Genomic DNA, 18,422 nt, shown 5'->3' on the forward strand with positions numbered 1-18,422 from the left:
GACAGGACCTCAGGAGGCCAAGCTGAGGGCCAGGGGTGGGCCTGTGGCTTAGCTCTTCTCCCAGATACTCCATAAAGAGGGTAGGATTTCAGGATATGGGATTTATAATCAGATTTCATTATATGTTTGAGTGTCTTGGAATGTGCCTAATACGGGATAATTGGATGCAAGTTCTTCCCTCTCTTAGGAGGTCCAAGGCTGATTTTTCAGGATAGCAGGTTCTGTCACTGATGCCAAGCCCTGTGCTGAATGTGTGGCGACAAAGATAACTGAGATGTGTCCATGCCCTCAAGAAGCTCACAGGGTAATGCACTGATCTAAAGGGAGGAGATGTTAATCCAGGCAGACGGGACAGCGCCAGTAACCATGGCAAAGACAAGCAGGAAGGTATATTCAGAGGAACCAGCTTGCTGCGGCTGGCGTTACAGGGCCAGGCCAGGGTGAGATGGGCAGAGGAGGAGGAGTGAGGTGGTCGTGAGCCAGAGTACTTTGCCCATGGGCGTTCCGAGCCTTGGAAGTGTTTTAAGCAGAGGGGTGATGCAGTTGGATTTGCATTAGAAAGATTGTTCCTGGACTTCCCTGGTGGTGCAGTGGTAAAGAATCCACCTGCCAATGCAGGGGACACGGGTTCGAGCCCTGGTCCGGGAAGATCCCCCATGCCGCGGAGCAGCTAAGCCAGTGCACCACAACTACTGAGCCTGTGCTCTAGAGCCCGCGAGCCGCAACTGCTGAAGCCTGCGTGCCACAACTACTGAAGCGCACGCACCTAGAGCCCGTGCTCCGCAACAAGAGAAGCCACCGTGATGAGAAGCCCGCACATTGCAACGAAGAGTAGCCCCGGCTCACCACAACTAGAGAAAACCCACGCACAGCAATGAAGATCCAACACAGCCAAAAATAAATAATAAATTAATAAATTAATGAAAAAAATTTTTTTTCTAGGGATTGCATCTTAGGAGCAGAGGGCTTTTGTCATGGCCTCTGTGAGATATGAGGGTCTGAACTAGGACGGTGGAGGTAGGGGTGGGGGAGGGGAAGTGGAGAACCTGTTGGGAGGATAAAGTCCACTGGATTTGGCAACCTGACGTGGAGCTGTGAGGGTGGTAGGAAGAGGAAGCCTGAGCTGAGTGCCTCCCTGGGTTCTGGCGTTGCTTGGGGTGTGTGGAGGTGGTATTTGTTATCTCTTAAATGTGGCTGCTCGGGGAGAGAGAGCACAGAGGCTGGGGTTAGGAAAACTGAGGAAGAGGAGCCTGTGAAGGAGACAGAGGGGAGTAGGCAGGGATGCAGAGGAGAACTGGAGCTCAGGGAGTGATCGCCATCAGTGCAGTGTGGTCTCCTGTGCTGCCCGGAGCTCACAGACCCCGTAAGATCTGCCAGTGACCAGGCCCCTTTTTACTGCTGCCTGATGCCCAGCCTCCTCCTACCCTGTCCTGTCATTGCCTGCGCCCACGGAAAGCCCAGAGTCTCATCAGCCCTTCCTCTGCTCCACAAGCCTCACGTTCCCTTTCTGATCTGATGTCGATGCCCGTCTCTACTGTTTTCCTGGGTAGAAAGATCATGATAAGCTGGGTGGGGAAAGCCTCTTCAGACCTTGTAGCCAGAAGCAGGCAGACTTCCATGCAGAGTCTTAGAAGCCCTCCGGGGGTCTTCCTCCACCCCCTGTGGGGGGTCTCAGGTCCTCTGGGTCGCAGCAGCCTAGCTTCTTGATTTCTCCCCAATGCGCTAAAGCAATGTAGACTGTAGAAAACTGGGGAAGCAGAAAAAGTTACAAAGAGGACAGCAAGATTACCCCACAGAGATGACTACTGTGAACACTTTAATGTGTTAATCTTCCTGATTGTCCTTGTTAGATGTTAAATTATGTCCATGTATGTCTTTTTATAATAACGTGAGGTCATAATATACCTCCCTCAAACTTTTTATGATTAAAAAATTTCAAACGTGGAAAAGTTGAAACAATAAGAATACTATGTGTCGCTTCCAGTATTCAACAGCTGTTGCCATTTTGCCATAATCACTTGTCTCTCCCTATGCATTGCTTTGTACGAACAAGTACACGCATATTTGCTGTATCATTTGAAAGTCAGCTGTAGGCGTCAAGTCACTTCACTTAAAGTGCACCGATAGGCATCTCCTAAGGAGGATTGTCTCCTGTATAAAATCCACTGTCATTACACCTCGGAAAGTAAGCAGTAACTTCATAATGTCCTCTGATTCTCAGTCCATATTCATCTTTCCCTGCTCATTCTAAAAATGTGTTTTTATAGCTTTTTCCCTTTAAACCAGTATGAACCAAACTAGGGTCACGCACTACATTTCTTTAGTCTCTTTTAGTCTCACATACCCCTCTCTCCACTGAAAACATTTTTTCTCAGTTGAGGCATAACATATTCAGTGAAGTACATATGCCTTAACTGTATAGCTCAATGAAGTTTTATCTCTGTAAACTGTAAAATTTTGATTCCTACAGTTTTCATTTAACATAGTGAACATTTTCATCATTCATTCAGTATTCACAAGTAGAACGATTCTTGGCCACTTTTGGTTTTATAAGCGGAGCAGATGCCAGTGTGGTAATTTTTCTGTTGTGATTGTGAGCAGTCCATTTCTGTTTCTTCCCTCCTGTCTCGGTCACTCTTGTTCTGGCCAGGATGCAGAAAATATCTGTGCTTGGATTTTGGCACCACGGCTCCTGGCTAGGCCTGATTGACGGGGCTTACAGGGGTTGATTTTAATTGTCTGCATCGGCCTAAGTACGCTATGGTACCCTTCGCCGAGGTCACACGTACTGGCAGCTGCCAGATGCCTTTGGATTAAACTTGACTGAAGGCGGAGGAGATAACTATTTATTTGCTCTGAGCTTGGGTTGCAGGGAGTAAACACATAAATGGGTATCTTCCATAGGTATGTTCCAGAGCTTTCCTTGGGCTACTCAGCATAGGACTCCAGGGTCTCTTAGAAAGTACGCCTGTCTGGGAAGGAGTGAGAAGGTCATTGGAGGGGCTGTAGCCATGGATTGCAGGGCTCCCCACAACATCATCCAAGTATTGAAGGAGTCTTTTGCAGATCGCCTCTGCCCTTTGCCTTTGTCACCCATAGGATCTTGGGTTAGTCCAAACCTGGGACCAGAAGCCTGGGCTGAGCTCGTCGGCTCTCCGGACAGAGCCGTAGATGTCAGGGCTGGTGCTGACGGACTCACGCCCCTGCTTCCTCCTCTAGATGTATCAGAACAGGGGACCCCCGAGGAGGAGGCTGAGGAGACGGAGGCCTGGGCCAAGCCCCTGAGCCAGCTGTGGCAGAACCGACCTCCAAACTTTGAGGCCGAAAAGGAATTCAACGAGGCCATGGCCCAGCAGGCCCCTCATTGCGCCGTCTGCATGATCTTTCAGACTTACCATCAGGTAAGCCCACCACATCCCCTCTGTTTACCCGGGACCAGCGCTCAGAGGAAAGCTAGGTTTAATGGTGGGGACATAGCTTGGGAAAGGCATGTTTTCCTAGTGTCTTCGGCCCCATCCCTGTGTTGGAAAGGCTTCACCAGGCAGATAGCCACGCAGCAATGCGGGTGTTCACTTGAGAATGCTTTGGGGAAGAGCTGAGGGTGTGGCTTAGGCTCTGGGGGATTCCCTGCTGCCCTTGGCACTCACACTGTTTGCTGAGGGATCTGCTCTTTTGTTATTCTAGTCAGTGATGATTCCTTCCAGGTGGTTTGTCGACCTTGCCCGTCAGTCTGGAGAGCAGGGGATTTCTTTAAATCATTCTGAACGGCAGGTGAAGAGCCAGATCCTCCAGTGTTGTCTCTTCTTTCCTTTCCCATTGCCACCGCGGATGTTGGCAATAGTGGAAGGGAATTTGGGAGGTGTAGGAGCAGAGGGCCTGCAGGAGGGAGGGGGATGGGAAAGCACCCTGGCTAAGCTGAGCCATGCCCCTCCCACTCCTGGGGTATTTGATGGCTTCACTGTCATGGGTCTCTTTGGGTCCAGCTCTAGGAGGCCAGGAAGGCACCCACAGATCGCATGTGCCAGATGACCAGGTCAGTCTCAGCTGGGACCTACACAGGGTGGCATGTAGAGAACCAGTCCCCTGATGGTGGTTAGAGTAGCATGGCTGCCACTGAGCCTGGCAGGGCCCCAGGTTCATGTTTGCCAAAGAATGAAACTTCAGACCAGAGTACTTTTGAGTTAGTAACTCATTGCTTCTTTCCACTGACCAAAAGCAAACCCAAAAGATCTCAATGTGCCCTTACCTGTGAGGGAAGCAGGCAGATGGCCAGGCTGTACTGCCAGTAGATCTGCTGAGTGGGGCTCAGAGTTTCATGAATGGCATAGGCTTAGGGGGTGACATGTTTCTGGGCCCCATCCTTGGAACCGGGGTGATGGTGCCATCCAGCGGCAGAAGCGGCAGATTCTTGCAGTCAGGCTGTTTGCCAAGGGAAGTACATGGACATAATGTTCTTCCCGAAGGGGCCCCAAGCCAGGAGCGGATCTCGGGGCTCCAGCCATGTGACAGTGCTGCAGCTCAGGTGACTGCTGACATGGGCCCCGAGAGGAAATCAGTGCTGGCCCACGGAAACACCTGCTCTGGGGCCTCTCCCTGAGTGGGGCCCCCATGCCGTGCATCGCAGCGGGGAGCCGCCAAGAGCAGCCTCGCCAGCCTCTCAGTGCATTTTATTACCACTTGGTTTGGGAAGATTGAAATCCCAGTTGCCTCTTACCTCGCTTCCTTTTCTCACTTGTCCCTGGGGGCCTTTGTTTGATGCTGCTGTGAGAAATTGAACTGGAGTCATTGGAGGTGACTTCAGTTAGCGGCTCTGGGATAATGGCTGTGCACCCAGGAGCCGTAGCGGGTGCCCTGTCAGGAAGAGAGCAGCTTTCTGCTGACGGGGCAGGCGGAGAGCTGAGGACACGGGGCTGTTCACTGAGGTCTGCACTTGCTCCCTCCTTAGGTGGAGTTTGGAAGCCTTAGTCAGAACTGTGGCAGTGCTCCAGATTTAGCGCCCCAGAAGCAGAGGACCAAGCCATTGATTCCAGAAATGTGCTTCACCTCGACTGGGTGTAGCACGGACATCAACCTGTCCACCCCTTACCTAGAGGAGGACGGCACCAGCATCCTAGTGTCCTGCAAGAAGTGCAGCGTCCGGGTCCACGCCAGTGAGTGCCTCACTTCTTCTCTGCGTCCGGTCCCAGGGGCGGGGGCGTCTGACTGGAAGTCCTGCCGCCTGTTGGCCTCCCTGCGACCTCCCAGTGACCTCCCCAGCCCCCCAGTGCAGATTGCTTATGTGTCTCTTCTTGGAGTTTGGTGCTGATTGAGTCTGAGTTTCCTATGACGCTGGGCTCCATGCTTGCACTGTGTACCCTGGGCTGTCCCCTTGATTGTAGATACCAGGAGGGGATTAGTCTCTGCTGCTCGCTAGGTGTTGGTAGCAGTGGATCTAGTTTCTGACTTTTTGAGACTGGGGGCCATACTGTATGGCTGACCCGTGGGGGCCTTGATGCTAGAATTCAGGGGTTTCTGTAAGATTTGGTTGTAGCTTTGGGAAGTAGTGTTTGGAAAAGAGTTGCAGGTCTACCTTCTGACTCTGGCCTCTGGGTTTAATTTGCTCACCTCGGTGTCCCTGTTAGGTTGCTACGGGGTCCCCCCTGCAAAGGCTTCTGAAGACTGGATGTGTTCTCGGTGTTCGGCCAATGCCCTGGAAGAGGTGAGTGCTTCCGTGCTGTTGCTGTCTCCCTGTGAGACAGGTTCGCTCAGGACCAGACTGTTTCACGCGGACTCTACGTCCCAGGGGTCTGTGCGGTGCCTGGTACACAGTGATGTCAGTGAGCATTGTCGGAGTAAATCCCCACGACAGTGAGAGTGTGTGCTGCCCACCTGTGGCAGGGCACGATGGAGTCTGGAAGCTGTGTTTGCTTCATTGTGTCAGGACCAAGTAGAGGTTTTCCTGTGGATGGACCATAACCTCCTGTAAAGAATTGAGCCATCCGGTTGGAGCATCAGAATGGGGCTCAGATGGTTCATTTGGTAGCTTTCTCTTCACTCCTCCCCTCTCTCTGGAACCTGGCAGTACCCACATAGGAGGCAGTCCGGGCCCTGTAATGCCCCCTGCTTGAGCAGGGTATCACTCATGACTTTGCTTACAGTTGTTGTTAACAGTACCAGCGAAGACGATTAAGTTAAGTCAGGAGAATCATTGGTGCACTTCAGCCCCGAGTGGCCTCCCTGTCTTCCTGCAGGGCAGTCCTGGTTACAAGGGCTGTGCAGGCGAGGCCCCGCGTGCTGTGGGCCTCTTTCTCACGTGGAGGCTACCGTGGCCCGCAGGAAGTGGCGGGGAGAGCAGATGGGATGGTAGTGACTCGGTGGTGACCACTCTTCCTCCCCGTCTTCTTGGCAGGACTGCTGCTTGTGCTCATTGCGAGGAGGAGCCCTGCAGAGAGCCAATGATGACAGGTGAGTTCCCTGGGCTCTGAAGCCGAGTGCGGGCACACCGCCAGGGCAGTGGCTGTCATCGGTATGACTGAGGAGGATTTGGGAAGCACATTGTTTGGGGCTGAAATAGCATCTCCAAGACTAATTTTAAGGATGGGAAGCCGAGCAGTCCCAGAACTTTCCAACCCGAGCTTCCCCTCTGAGGCAGCCTTGTACGTAACGTCCTCCTTTTGGAGGAGCTAAGATGGACTCACGAGGGTACGAAGACCCTGTGAAGATGATGCGGGGGCTTCGTGGCGGAAGTGAGGACAGTTAACCTTGTTACAGCTGGGGCTGGTACAGAGGTGGCCACGGCTGTGAGCTAGTGAGCCCTTCCTGCAGGCAGACTCCCTGGTTGTTCGGAATGAGGGCGACTGTCCTTAAGAAGGACAGTGGGACATTGAGGAGAGCCCAGCCATGCCTACCCACTACTCAGTCGATTCTACAGAGGGTTCTGGGTACTCAGCCCACAGCTGGGCTTCTTGGCCGTCCGGCAGCCCGCTGTCACTGAGCTGAATTTTTGTGCTTCGTCATGGCTCAGTGGTTCAGAGGTAGAAATAAATGTAAGGTGAATGAGGTTTTCGCCCTGAAGACCGGCTGCTTAGGGGAGAGTACTCCCAGGTCGATGGGGAACCAGCAGTGAAGACCCTGCTTCCAGCTAAAATCCTGTGGGAACTTAAAGCACACACACCGCCTGGCGTCCTGCCTCACAGGAATCCCCTTCATGCTGTTCCAGATAGATGGCTGCTCTGCTTGCCACTTCCACTCCTCTAAAGGCACTTGCTGCCGTGACTTGAGGTCACCGTGTTCCTCAGAATTGCAAGAGAGTGCTGTTAAAGTTCTTCCTTTTTTGCAATGCAAAGGGCTCTGCTTGCACCTCCCACCTTTACCTCGTGATCCTTGGTCTGCCCTCCAGGGCCATGCAAGACAAACCTGTTCCCACTCACACACTGCAGGTGGCTTCCACGCAGCCCCGACGCTGTCTGTCGTAGGTTTTCAGGTGGCTTGATCCTGGGAGTTTTCACCATCTTAGTTAATCTCATCTTGGTGCGTGTCAGTTTCCCCAAATGCCCAGAACTTACTTGAATAATTCTCTAAGGATGTCCATTGAACAGACCTCTCAGAGTAAGTGGGGCTAGGGCCAGACCTTAAAGAGTGAGTCTCAGGTGGAGGAAGGGAGCAGAAGGGAGAGGTCACTTCGGCCCCGGGAAAGGTCTGGACAAAGGCCTGGAGGGGGAGGGCTGGGATTACCGGCACATTGGAGCGCAGCTGGAGATATTTTGAGGAAGTGCCCAGGTCCTCTGGTAAAAGAGGTGTGTATGGGGCTCTCTAATTTATTCTCACTCCCTGGAACCTGCCACACGCAATTAGCTGTGGCTCTGTTCCTGTTGGCAACAGGCGGTGAGTGAGTGTGTCAGAAGTGTGACCCTGCGCTGACCCGGGACGTTGTGGTGGGGACCTTCTTCCACTTCCTCAGCGTGGAGATGCTTCTGGTCTTACCTCACTGGGTCCCAGGAACTTGCTGGGAAGTCCAGTGGTCACGCTGGGTAAGGGAGGAAACGCTATAGACAGGCCCATGTTAGAAGAGAAGGCCACAGGGCCTTGCAGCTGGAGGGGGACTGAGGTGGCCTTTGCCTTTTGGCAGGTGGGTCCATGTCTCATGTGCAGTGGCGATTCTGGAAGCGAGATTTGTCAACATTGCAGAAAGAAGTCCAGTGGATGTGAGCAAAATTCCCCTGCCCCGCTTCAAACTGGTAAGCAGAAAGAGATGGGCCTGTGATCCTACATTCTTTCCCTGTTTCCGAGTCTCTGGATAGAGGGGAACATAGCGTTTAGGAGGGCATCGCCTGGTTAACCCAGTGGCCATCCTTTACCCCTCAGTTTTGGTCATGGTTTATGATTCTCCCCCTCTGGTTAAAACTACTTAGTGAGGATGCCTGTGACCGGACACGAGATTAACAGAGGGTGCGTGTACCCTCGTGTTTTGGGAAGGGGGTGGGCTCTTGCTCATAGGGCTCTGTGCGTTTGGGTGTGGGTACAGTAGAGGAGACCATCCTAGTTCCCAGAATCATCGGCCTGCTTCTCCTGTGTTGTAGAAATGTGTCTTCTGTAAGAAACGGAGGAAAAGAACTGCTGGCTGCTGTGTGCAGTGTTCTCATGGCCGTTGCCCAACTGCCTTCCACGTGAGCTGTGCTCAGGCTGCAGGCGTGATGATGCAGCCAGATGACTGGCCTTTTGTTGTCTTTATTACCTGCTTTCGGCACAAGATCCCTAATTTGGAGGTGAGGAGGGCGCCATTCTAGAGTCCTCTCGACGGTTTCCAGGATCATTTTCTCTGCAGGCTCTCCATTTATTGTGTCAGCAAGTATTTCCTCAAGCGCTGTGCTTCTTGGAGACTGCTAATGAGTGTGGGATTAGGAGATGGCCCCTGTCCATCCTCTACTTCCTGCTTTGTGCTTCCTAATCCAGTGGAACCAACTGCTTGTGGTTGATTCCTTGTTTGCCTCTCCTCCTGGATAAACTCCTTGAGGGTCCATGGCTTGTTAATCTGGGTGTCCCTATACTTAACACAGTGTCAGGGACATCGCAGAAGCTCTGTAAATGTTGTGAACTGATGGGAAGAAGAGTTAACCATTAACCCCCATACAGTAGTCATTTTTGCACTTCTCTGAACGGTGAAGCTTAAATGGGTCTTAAACAGTAAGTAGGAATTGTGAGCAGGAGGGCAATCAAGTCTTCAGAAACAGAATGAGCGAGTCTCAGGAGAAGGAACGTGTGAGACTGGTTCTGGGAACGTGGCAGGGGATGGTACTGGAAAGGCAGGCAGTGCCAGAGGATTAAGGCCCTGGGCTGCCACACTTAGGGGTTTGACGTCTTTTCCGCTAGGTAAGGGGAACTTTTCCAATATTATGATTTTGAGCTATATGTTTTTTTAACAGTTACTCTGGTGGTGGTTTGCAGAAAAGATTGAAGGAATAAGAATTTGAGGCCGGGAGACCAGTTAGCCTAGGCGAGAAGTGAGGTCTGAAATGGGAACACAGAGGGAGAGCTTTACGGTCACAGCCAACGCTGGGATCCTACAGTGGGTAGACTGATGGGGTTTGTTGGCTGCCATGGGGAGAGGATGGAGAAAGAAGAAGAGGAAGGGGTGAGGGCGTGTGAATTCAAGATGACTCAGGCCACTCCCTTAAAGGTGGAAGGGATGCTAATATGGTGTTAACTGCGACCAGGAACTGAGATGGGGCAGGGCTGTTTTGCAGAGGAAAGTGGGGGAGATAAAAATGAGGGAAAGACCTGTAGACTCTGAGGTCGCTGGAACATTCTGATTGAGGTACCAGGAGGCAGCTAGATTAGCTGGATTAAGATTTGGATATTATCAGCCTTTAACAGCATAATTAAACCTAATTCCCGTTAGAAACTGGACTCTGGAGATTCCTAGTATAAGGAGCAGATAGATGGTGGAGCAGGAAGCAGCGAAAGCAGCTGAGAAGCAGAGAGACGTGGAGAGAAGGAGAGCCCCGCAGCCAGCAGAGGCTGAGGAGGGCCACGTGCTGTCGGGAAGACAGGGCTGGTGGCGTCGTCACTGTGCACCCCAAACCGGGGGTCCCGTGGGTAGTCAGGTCAGAAGCCAGAGTGCCACCAGTGAATTACAGTCCAGTGGAGGAGACGCCGATGAAGGCTTGTCAACAGTGTGGTGAAAACAATCATAAAAGGAAGGACACAGTAGAGCACCAGCCCAGAGGACAGACTGTCCTCCACCAAGGAAAGGGCCCTGTTGGCTGACTGGATTCCCCTTTTTCATTAAAGATGTTCTACTGAGCACAAGAGATGGGCGGAGGTGGGTTAGGAGCTTAGGAAGAGGGAAAACTAGTCGATACGGGAATGAGGAATAAAAGCTTGAGGTACCATTGAGTCCTGGCTGTGGTAAGGAGGTAGGAGCTTTGTGTTGGAACAGGAGAGTGATTTTGGTGATGATCATTAGCCCCCCATGCCCTCACATTGGCAGCTGTAGATGGCTGGTGCTATGAGGAAACGGGGTACTGTTGAGTATTTCTTTCACTGATTCATTCTTCACATACTTACTGGGCATCTGCTCCATGTCAGGCACAGTTTTAGGTGCTCGGAACATGCTGGTGAACAAGACAACAGTGCCTGCCCTCCTGCTGCATTTAGTGTAGTTGAAAGACACGTAGAAACAAGTAAACGTACAGTGTATCAAACGAGGAGAAGTGCCGGCATAAGAGTAAAGCTGTATATGGGAATGGAGGAGGAGAGGTAGTAAGGTTGTCCATAAGTGGACACTTGGATGTGAGGGAGCCAGTGTGCAGACAACTGTGGAAGAGCCTTTCTGGTAGAGGGAACAGAGGCACAAAGACCCTGAGGTGGGAACACGCTTGGCACGCATGCTCAGAGGACAGAAGGGAGGTCAGCATGGCTGGAGCACAGAGCTTGGGCAGCTTGGGGAGGGGCGGTTGGACACAAGACCACCAGATGCTCTGTGATTTCATTTGCATCAAGGACAAGTTCAGAATGAGAAGAAGGGTGATGTGAGGGCCCCAGAGATGGCAGAGCTGTGGAGCTGTGTATCGTATGCAGCGGAGGACATCCAGGGAACCTCAGTCTTTGTGCCCTGGCCCTGAGGGTAGAGCTGGTGCTAAGATCTGTGTGGAGCATTGTGTGGGGACCCTGGGCCTCAGATCACCTGTTGAACGTCCACCTTGATGTATGTCTAAACTATGTGAATTAGTAGGTGCTGTTTGGTCAGCTCCTCGAAACAGTAGGGAAGTCACAAGAGTCTGTTTTGGGAGTTTGTGGTGAGACAGGATGGTAAAGGACCATTTGTGGACTGGGAATGAGGGAGGAGCTATATTTATGGGGAAAATATGACACTAGGTTCTTCCGTGTCCTGGCTGGGGTGTGGACATCTGGAAAGACCTGTTTCAGCTCCCATCTCCTACTCCTTTTTACTTTTCCATTCTCACGCTTATCTTTCCCTGGTAAAGAGGAGCCAACTGATCTTGGTCCCCATTTGCTAGGCCTGTCCGCTCAGTGTGGGCATAACCCAAGCCTCTGTTTTTTCCAGCGTGCCAAAGGGGCCTTGCAGAGCATCACTGCGGGCCAGAAGGTCATTAGCAAGCACAAGAATGGGCGCTTCTACCAGTGTGAGGTGGTAAGGCTCACCACGGAGACCTTCTATGAAGTCAACTTTGATGACGGCTCCTTCAGCGACAATCTCTACCCCGAGGACATAGTGGTAATGTCTGCAAGGAGCTTCATGGGCATTTTGGGGCGGGGGAGTTTCTTGGTCTGACTGGCAGACTGGCTGTGGGCCTGCCTGCCTTTTCTATCCAGGCCCATGGTCCCATCATTCGGCCCCCAAACAGAAAGAAGTGTTTGTACTGGTCTTTCTGTACAAAGAATATTGTGTGCCTCTAGGGTACCCTGCTTCCTCTAGAAGCTTGTAGGAATTGGTGTTTTTTGCAGTTCTTTGAAACATACTTGTATTTTAGTCTAAACTACCCTTGAAGGTGTTCTGGTGCAGTGGAAGAAGAGCCCAGGCTTTGGAATCAGTCCAATGTGCCAGTACCAGCTTCACTGCTTAGTAGCTGTGTGATTTTAGGAGAATTAGCCAATTATCTCTTTTCTACCATGCCCTCTTAGTAGATTTATGGAATTTGCTTTTGGTTCTTTACAGTTGATGCCTTTGGGGGCTGAATAGAAACTGCTTGGAGATACCCCTGGCCTGCTTGTGTTATCAATACCTGAGACACTGGGGGCCCTGCCTGGACTCAATCCTAGGTTTCCTGGCTCTGGACTCAGCACTCAGTTCAGGTTTCCCCTGTCCATCGTCCGTCCGTCCGTCCGTCCGTCCTCATCCCCACCCCCCCACCCCCACTCCCACCCCAACCCCAACCTTTTCATGTTAGACCGAGCACCAGCCTAGTGGAATGAAGCCACTTCTTCCTTAAACAACAGGTATTTCCCACGTCTCTACCACGTTAGCAACTTAGTTGCTAAAAGCACATTCATTAGTTGTGAGGCAGACTTCCATGTAGTGAAGGTGGTATCAGTAGTGTTTGTGGCAGTAGACTAGCTATGCTTTATTAAGCTCTTGCAGTTTGTCAGACACTAGGCTAAGTACTTTACTCGGGTATCTCGGTCACTTCTCATACCAACTCTGAGAAGCAGGTGGTATCTCTAACTTAGAGAACACTGATCTCAGGACTCTTATGGAAGTTACTGAGGATGCCAAAGAGCTTGTATTTTTGTGGGTTATGTCTATCGATATTTGCTCATAAGAAATTAAAACTGAGGTGAATTGATTTGAAATAATCCATTTTTTAACGAAAAATTATTTTAAGTAAAACAAAAAATATTAGAAGAGTGCCACTCTTCTACAATTTTGCAAACCTTTTTAACATCACATCTTCAGTTTGTTGCAATATATTGTTTTGGTTAAAGTATGTGAAGAAAACTCGGTCTCACACAGATACGCGATTGAAAAAGTGAGGAGTAAAATTTAAGTAGCCTTTCAGATGATTGTGGTCATCCTGCTTTGATACTACACCAAACCTCAACGAGTGGTAGTTTCTTAAAAGTTAGCTGCAGTGTAGACTCTGAAGGCAGCTTGGTGAACATACCTTCTTACATTAACGTTCTTTGGTCTGTCTTGCACTGAGAATGGCTCTTTCACTCATGCGTGATTTTGCACCATCATCCATATTGGTGCAATGGGCTATGCAGATCTTGCAGATGTTGTTAAATTTTATTAGACAATTCCAAAAAAATCACTTTCATTTGTAGCACTAAGCTCAGAAAAATCTTTAAATTTTAGGGAGCTTCAAGCTCATGGTGGTGACACAACTTTTCTGAAATTGTAATTTGTGCTTGAAAGCTTAGGTGTTATCATTGGCAGTATACTGTCAGTCCATTTTCCTCGAAGTGACAGGCTCACTTCATTCATTTTCAAGAAGATGTCTGCCAGTACCCAAGTCTGAATAACCACAGTTTGTCTGTCAGTCATTTTTTTCAAATAAAGCTGGTGTTTCATGAAAAAAGCAGTTACTTTTTACAACTCAAACAGTTACAGCATGCTTTTCCTCAAGACAACCATCATGCTTCAGCGTGTAGCAGAAGTGTCTTTTGAGTACTTACACATGTACTCAAAGATTGAGGTTTAACACAAAAATTTTTTCTGCTTCATCAAGGGACGTTGTTATGTGAAACCAGGTTTTTTTCTTTTGCTCCTAAATCATGAGTACGCAGTGGTTAAGAATGCAGTAACAGGTAGTAGAGCTTAGGGCCATTGCCTCAATTTGTGCTGAGGCGCCAGCAGTTGCACCCATGTTAGGTGTTATACCATCACTGGAAATGTCTGCGCAGCGAAAGAGGCTAATGTTTTAATATTATTGTGAAAACCATCGTGCTCTCACAAGTTCCCTGCAAGTGGCTCAGGAACCCCCGCTAAGATCTGCAGACCATACTTTGAGAACTGCTATTATAGTAAAACTGAATAGCCGAGAACTTAAGTGATTTATCAAAGATCACATATTTGGCTAGTTAAAACTTCCACTTCAGATTCTTTTGGGGGCAGTACTTTCTACTTAGTTGTTGAATTCATACACGATATAGTTGCTGAGTACCTGTCAATAATGAGTTGGCAATACAGTATAGAGCCATTTCTATTCAGTAAGTGAATTGGCGTGTAGAACCTTCCTAACTCTTGTCATGTAGTGGAATTGGTAGGAGCAGTTGGAATATCACAGCATTTTAGACTCTCTGCCCTACTTCTGCTCCAACATGTACTTTTTTGGGCCATGTCTGCAAGGACCTTCTCCCAGGTCTACCCATCAGACCTTTCATTCGGCTGCCATGAACATGTTCATACACTGACCTCCCACTATATACCAAGCCCTCTGCTGGGAATGCAGCAAGGACTCCACCCATCCTTAGGGTTCCCCCGTCTGCAGGGAGTAAAAGTCCTAAAGTTTTTTGCCAAGTCCCGTGGTAGGTGGTATTTTATTACCTTTCCTTCAAAAAAAAAAGGTTAAGAACCCTTTTCTTTCCTTTTTTTAAAAAATTTATTTGTTTGTATTTATTTATTTATTTTTGGCTGCGTTGGGTCTTTGTTGCTGCGCGCGGGCTTTCTCTAGTTGCGGCGAGCAGGGGCTACTCTTCGTTGTGGTGTGCGGGCTTCTCATTGCGGTGGCTTCTCTTGTTGCGGAGCACGGGCTCTAGGCGCGTGGGCTTCAGTAGTTGTGGCACGTGAGCTCAGTAGTTGTGGCTCGTGAGCTCTAGAGCGCAGGCTCAGTAGTTGTGGCGCATGGGCTTAGTTGCTCCACGGCATGTGGGATCTTCCCGGACCAGGGCTCGAACCTGTGTCTTCTGCATTGGCAGGCGGATTCTTGACCACTGCACCACCAGGGAAGTCCTAAGAACCCTTTTCTTAAAATAGTTGAGCAAAGTTTGAGTATTTCTTCCTGGTAGAGCCCTGTCCCCTTGTCCCTTAGAGAGACAGTTGAAGGAACATGAGAAGGACTCTTGATCATGGCACATGTCTTTTACATTTATTAAGTTTATTATGGCTGCTTTTTTCTGTCACCTAGAAGCAGCAGCAGCCAGCAGAGATAACGGGGTGGACTTGGACTTAGCAGGTCTCTCAGGTGGACCTTCCTTTCACCTTTCTTCCTTAATGTTCCCTCAGAGTCAGGACTGTCTCCAGTTGGGTCCTCCTGCCGAAGGGGAAGTAGTCCAAGTGAGATGGACAGACGGCCAAGTCTATGGAGCCAAGTTTGTGGCCTCTCACCCCATCCAGATGTACCAGGTAACCGAAGGCTTTTGTTGGGGATGGGGGAGAGGGCCTGATTAATTCAGTGTTTCCTCTTGAGCAAGAGGAAGTCTTTGCTCTTGGGAGAGCTAAGGCAGTGGTCCCCAGCCTTTTTGGCACCAGGGACACCGGTTTCGTGGAAGACAGTTTTCCACGGACGGGGATGGGGGTGGGCGTGTTTCAGGCGGTAACGCGAGCGGTGGGGAGCGGCAGATGAAGCTTCGCTCGCTCGCCCACCGCTCACCTCCTGCTGTGCGGCCCAGTTCCTAACAGGCCGGGGACTGGCACCAGCCTGCGGCCCGGGGGTTGGGGACTGCTGAGCCAAGGGATCAGTGACCACCCTTTTCAGAGCTAGGGGCTGCCCTGTGTCCAGTCTGCCAGGTATGGCTTCAAACATGGCAGGCCTTACTTCAGTGTTCTTAACCCTTCCTGTGACTGCAGGAAATGGCCCCTGTGCGTGATGGACCAGGGAGAGAGTCAGGGATATCTTAGCTAAAGGCCTTTGTTTCCTTGGTAGGTGGAGTTTGAGGATGGCTCACAGCTTGTGGTTAAGAGAGATGACGTGTACACGCTGGATGAAGAGCTTCCCAAGAGAGTCAAGTCTAGACTGGTGAGTGTGTGCTTTCTGTGTGCCCTTGGTTCCCCTCTGGGAGGGAGGGAACAAAGCAAGGATGTGTCCCTTTGTTTTTTTTCTTCGGGGTGGTTGGCCATAAAGTACTCATTTGGCTTGCCTATTCTTCTGTAGTCAGTAGCCTCAGACATGCGCTTCAATGAGATTTTCACAGAGAAGGAAGTTAAGCAGGAAAAGAAACGGCAACGAGTTATCAACTCAAGATACCGGGAAGATTACATTGAGCCTGCACTATACCGGGCCATCATGGAGTAGGTGCTTCCAGCGGCCAGGAGAGTCCCAGCCGCCAAGGCGAAAGCACTCTGGGGTTCCACAGCACAGCAGACACTTGGAACTCTGAAGTCTCTAAAAGTGAACTGTAAAATGAAAAGGAATGAAATAACCGACCCCATCATCTTCTCACCCCACCCTCATCGCATTCCACTGTAATGAAACGACAAGCCGTACTTGGACATGTGGCAGCAGCCGCTGATCTCCCAGCTGATGGGCTGAGCACTGGAACGCTGTGGCTGCATGGGCCCCAGTCTGTAATGGGGTCGACTGTGCTGGCTGGGCTGGTTGCCCTGTTCCTGGCCTTGGACTTAGCTTCCTAATGATCACCTGCACCAACTAGGCAGAGGTGCTGGTGCTTGCCCCCTCCCCCTTTTTGTATTTATGTGTGTGTGTGTGTGTGTGTGTATGTATGTGCGATGTGCGTATGTATGTTTGGTCTGGACCAGCTTCTGCCAGCCCCTGGCCTTTACTTTCTTCCTTGCCTATCCAGGGCAACAAAAATGTGAAATTCTGCCCTCAGCTGAACTGAGTAAGGGCCCCTGGGGGTTGGCTGGAGATGGCTGTGGCATCTGTTTGTCTCTGGAACTGCCTCAAGAGAGTGCTGGCAAAGCTGCAGTGATGAGATGCTAAGGAGTTAACGCCACCTCTTTGCCTTCTCTTGAAGGAGAAGATAGGGGTAACCTGGGCGTGTGCCCATATCACTCTAGGCACAGACCCCTGTGGACAGTATTAAAGGGTGTGGGTGGGGAATACTCTGAAGGGGGATCTAATGATGGAAGCAGGCAGAGCCTGGCGGGTGAGTCTGTCAACAGAAAATTGGAATCATGCAGGGGCTGGGAGGGTTAAGGTGAACTGGGGCCACTGGAGGCCAGGGGGTGGGTTTAGATATGCCCCCTGGTGTGGGGGTGGGAGGGAGCTGATTTGGGAGTGGGGTGGGACTGGAGGGCAACACTGAAGGAGTTAAACAGGTTTTTGCTCCTTATGAATTTGTTTGCCTGGGCCCAGGGTTGGAGGGATTCACACTTATACCGTATGTATACAAGAATCAGATTTATAATACTTCCCCTTTTTTTGTTACGTATGAACGCTATAAACCAAATTATTTTGAAAACCGGTGCATCACCTTGTCCTTAGCAATAAAATGTGTTGAGCAGAGGATTGGCTGTGTCTGCCCCAAGGAGCCTGAGTGGCCCAGGGTCAGGCCGGGAGTGTATCTAGAGTCATAGGCTCTGGAGCAGGGCCATGCATTTTAAGAAGACTCAGTAAGGCAGGAGGATCTAGGAAGCCCTCCGAAAGAGATGGGCTCCTTGTCAAGTTCTGGTCCTGTGGCTCTGTATGGTGGGACCTGGGAAGTAGAGGCACCTCTGGCCGTGAGTACCTCCTTTTGCTTCTCTGGCCCTAGAGATGGGAAGGAAGAGGTAATAGATGAAGGACCAGACCACTTCCACAACTTGTAGAACTGAGTTTGATCTCTCTCATCTCGACCCCACTTGTTAACTTCATTGAGCAGGTGTAAGTTTATGCCAGTGTCTGTTCCATAAAAATTGTAGAACCAGCTTGAAAGAAGGCAGTACATTTTAGGTGCTTGAAAAGCAAGGGATTGACAACCCCTTCCCCCAACCCCGTGCATGCTTCCCTTAGGTCCTGAAGCTGTTCTGAGTTGCCTGTAGTTGGTGAGACGCTTCCCCGGAGGAAGACCCGGTGCCTTTGACCCCCATTGGGTTCCTGAGGTCCAGGTGGACAAGGCTAGAGCAGCAGCAGCAGCGGGGGGTGGGGGGGGCAGTGAACTGGGCACAGCAGAGCTGTTCAGCTGGTCTTGGACAGCCAGGCACTAGGTCCTATTTCTTGGCTCCTGCCAGGTGCGGGAGAATCTTGGGTCAGCTCAGCAACTCAATGCTTCTTTGTGTCCTGGGGCTTGGGAGGTGGCTGCCACCTCTGGTGTCTGATTGTGGGGGAAGGGAGGAGCAGCAGGTCTCAAAGATACTTTTCTATGCCAGTTCCCTCCTGGGGCCAAGAAAGGGAGGTTGAATTTTTTGTCCAGCACCCAAGGATTCCCAGGCGAGCGTGGACAGAGCCAGGCCTTAATGGATTGGCAAGCCCTGGGAGCACACATCTTTGGAGGGAAGAAACACTTCCCCAAACTTGGCAGGGTCCCAGACCTCCCTACCTTTCACTGACCCTACCATCCCCAGCCCTGCTGAAGGACAGGCAGGGTAGTCCCTTCTCTAA

The 18,422-nt window shown here is 50.7% G+C and overlaps 1 protein-coding gene across 3 annotated transcripts in view; it reads left to right on the forward strand.

Annotated features, from left to right (window-relative positions):
• Positions 1 to 17,075, forward strand: part of KDM4A (lysine demethylase 4A) — a 41,344-nt gene extending 24,269 nt beyond the window's left edge. For all 3 annotated transcript variants that reach the window (XM_059920797.1, XM_059920813.1, XM_059920806.1), the window contains 10 exons: positions 3,220 to 3,401; positions 4,946 to 5,150; positions 5,622 to 5,698; positions 6,389 to 6,444; positions 8,108 to 8,216; positions 8,559 to 8,744; positions 11,546 to 11,716; positions 15,167 to 15,286; positions 15,807 to 15,899; positions 16,035 to 17,075. In XM_059920797.1, coding sequence (XP_059776780.1) covers positions 3,220 to 3,401; positions 4,946 to 5,150; positions 5,622 to 5,698; positions 6,389 to 6,444; positions 8,108 to 8,216; positions 8,559 to 8,744; positions 11,546 to 11,716; positions 15,167 to 15,286; positions 15,807 to 15,899; positions 16,035 to 16,175 — 1,340 coding nt within the window. In that variant the 3' untranslated portion in view covers positions 16,176 to 17,075. The remainder of the gene's footprint in view (positions 1 to 3,219; positions 3,402 to 4,945; positions 5,151 to 5,621; positions 5,699 to 6,388; positions 6,445 to 8,107; positions 8,217 to 8,558; positions 8,745 to 11,545; positions 11,717 to 15,166; positions 15,287 to 15,806; positions 15,900 to 16,034) is intronic.
• Positions 17,076 to 18,422: the final 1,347 nt, after the last annotated feature.

This window comes from Balaenoptera ricei, chromosome 1 (assembly GCF_028023285.1).
Source record: "Balaenoptera ricei isolate mBalRic1 chromosome 1, mBalRic1.hap2, whole genome shotgun sequence".
NCBI classification, from domain to species: Eukaryota; Metazoa; Chordata; class Mammalia; order Artiodactyla; family Balaenopteridae; genus Balaenoptera; species Balaenoptera ricei.